This window comes from Ixodes scapularis, unplaced genomic scaffold, assembly GCF_016920785.2.
Source record: "Ixodes scapularis isolate PalLabHiFi unplaced genomic scaffold, ASM1692078v2 PGA_scaffold10__122_contigs__length_95168666, whole genome shotgun sequence".
NCBI classification, from domain to species: Eukaryota; Metazoa; Arthropoda; class Arachnida; order Ixodida; family Ixodidae; genus Ixodes; species Ixodes scapularis.
In genome coordinates this window covers 9,235,285-9,237,180 of record NW_024609836.1, presented here as the reverse complement: position 1 = coordinate 9,237,180, position 1,896 = coordinate 9,235,285, and the positions used below count along the sequence as shown (strand labels likewise).

The window sequence follows — 1,896 nt, the reverse complement described above, 5'->3', positions numbered from 1 at the left end:
GAACGACAAGATTAAAATGTAAGTGCACTTGGCAGTGGAACCACGTATGTAGCATCTGCCAGGGACATACAAACTACTGGACTGACTATCTCTGACAGCTCTGCAAGTATGCAGTTTGGCTGTCGCCCATGAACCCTTAGCAGAGTTCCCCTTGACCTAGAACAATACGGCAAGCATTCCAAGAGTTTCAAAACAACAAAGCTGGACCTGCCATCAAAAACAATCTTCTGAATGATGCCAGTTAGACCATTACATAGCTTAACGACAGAGCTGTTGTTCCTCTTATTCCTAACGTAGGAGGCAGTGGTAAACACTGTTCCATGCTTCACCATACGTTGGTACTCAACAGCTTAAAACGACACTTCGGGAGGGTTCAGCAAAGCTCCACTAAACTCCTTATAGGGGCACCCCTTGCCCAACATGCGGACTCCTTCTGTCTGAGGGCTGACAGACTTAAGTGTGATGCGAGAATCGAGCGATGAACAAAATGTAGAAACTGCAGTGTCTGTCACCAGCTCTTCCAGCTCAGCCACGACATTCTCTAGCGATAACGTCCGACAAATCTGGTATGGAATCCCCTTTGCCGCCTTAATACAAGACTTCATTTTGCCATTGCCAGCCTCAAAGGGAAATGCAGAGTGAGCCCACAAAGGCCCCCAAAGACGGACACTCTTGACAATGTGTTCCATTTGATGTACATTGAAGGTCATGCTTTCTTCGCCATAAAGATGCTGTGTTTTTATGACGAACTCTACCATGAGAAGGTCGCAAAGGTCAACATCTCGAGAGGAAATTTTCTGCTGCAGCATCAGGTGTAAAGACTCCATTAGAAGGGCCCGGTGGGAGAGGAACCTGCTAGGCAAGAATCCACTAAGGACAGGAAGGCTGTAGTAGAGGGCCCAATTTTGTAGCTCTTTGGCCTTCCAAAATTTTCCCCCTTTTAGAGACCTTGGTGTTCTCCTCATATCCCGGGGTGGCGTGATACTTAAAATCCTGCTGTCAAGCACTGCAGTCTGCCGCCCAACATAGCACTCTTTGTCAGATGACGTAAGCCAATACTCTAAAAATTGTCTAACTACACCAAGTAAAACACAGTGCATATACTCTGGTACAAAACCCCAGACAATATTGAAGTGTTCGAGGTTAATAAGTGGAGAAACGCTTTTAACTCCCCTCACAACAGTCCCAGTCTCGAGTACAAACTCCATGTCGCTACACATCTGTGCGTCTGTGCGTTCCTCGGGATCAACTTCCTGCACAGGACATTTTACTGACCCTCCTATGTATATACCGGGGTGCAAACACCAATTGCATCCACAGTATCCATTAAATGGCACAATGCCTTGCATAGGTGCACGTGCAACTGAATCAACAGCCGAACAGATGCAAAATGCTTTAAAATTTTCAAGTTTACCTTTGAACATTAATGAAAACCCTGTGTCAGAGAGGTCCTGCATTACATCAACAAATGCCTTTTGAAAAATGTCCTTTCTTGGCTTGCTTTTTCCGAACCAAAGCGCTGCTAACACCAGTTTCTTCATGCGACCTTTGGCAGGAATTTCGTTCACTGAAAGTTGTATCGGTCAAATTGAAGTCGACGAGGACTTAAAGACAGGGGCACCATCTGTGTTCAGTGTGACGCTGACTCTATGCTGAGTATGTACAGTGTTCTTCACAAAAGCACGGTACATGCTTCCATCTGTTATGCCCCACATAGGGTCTCCATCTCCAAAAGGCTGTGTGATGTCCAAAAAGTCTGCATTTTTCAGAATCGTTTGCAACTCAGATCTAACATCAAATGTAATAAAAAAGGTGGGTCCGAGACGTTTGACACCCTGCACACTTCACTACAATGCGGGCACTGAAATGAATTACAGCTCGAAACTGGTTTACCAA

The 1,896-nt window shown here is 45.5% G+C and overlaps 1 protein-coding gene across 1 annotated transcript; it reads right to left on the bottom strand.

Annotated features, from left to right (window-relative positions):
• Nucleotides 1-350: 350 nt before the first annotated feature.
• LOC120838785 lies at nucleotides 351-1,349 on the bottom strand. Its single transcript, XM_040208848.1, has one exon. It carries the CDS (start codon nucleotides 1,347-1,349, stop codon nucleotides 351-353), a length of 999 nt encoding a protein of 332 aa, XP_040064782.1.
• Between the last annotated feature and the right edge of the window lie 547 nt (nucleotides 1,350-1,896).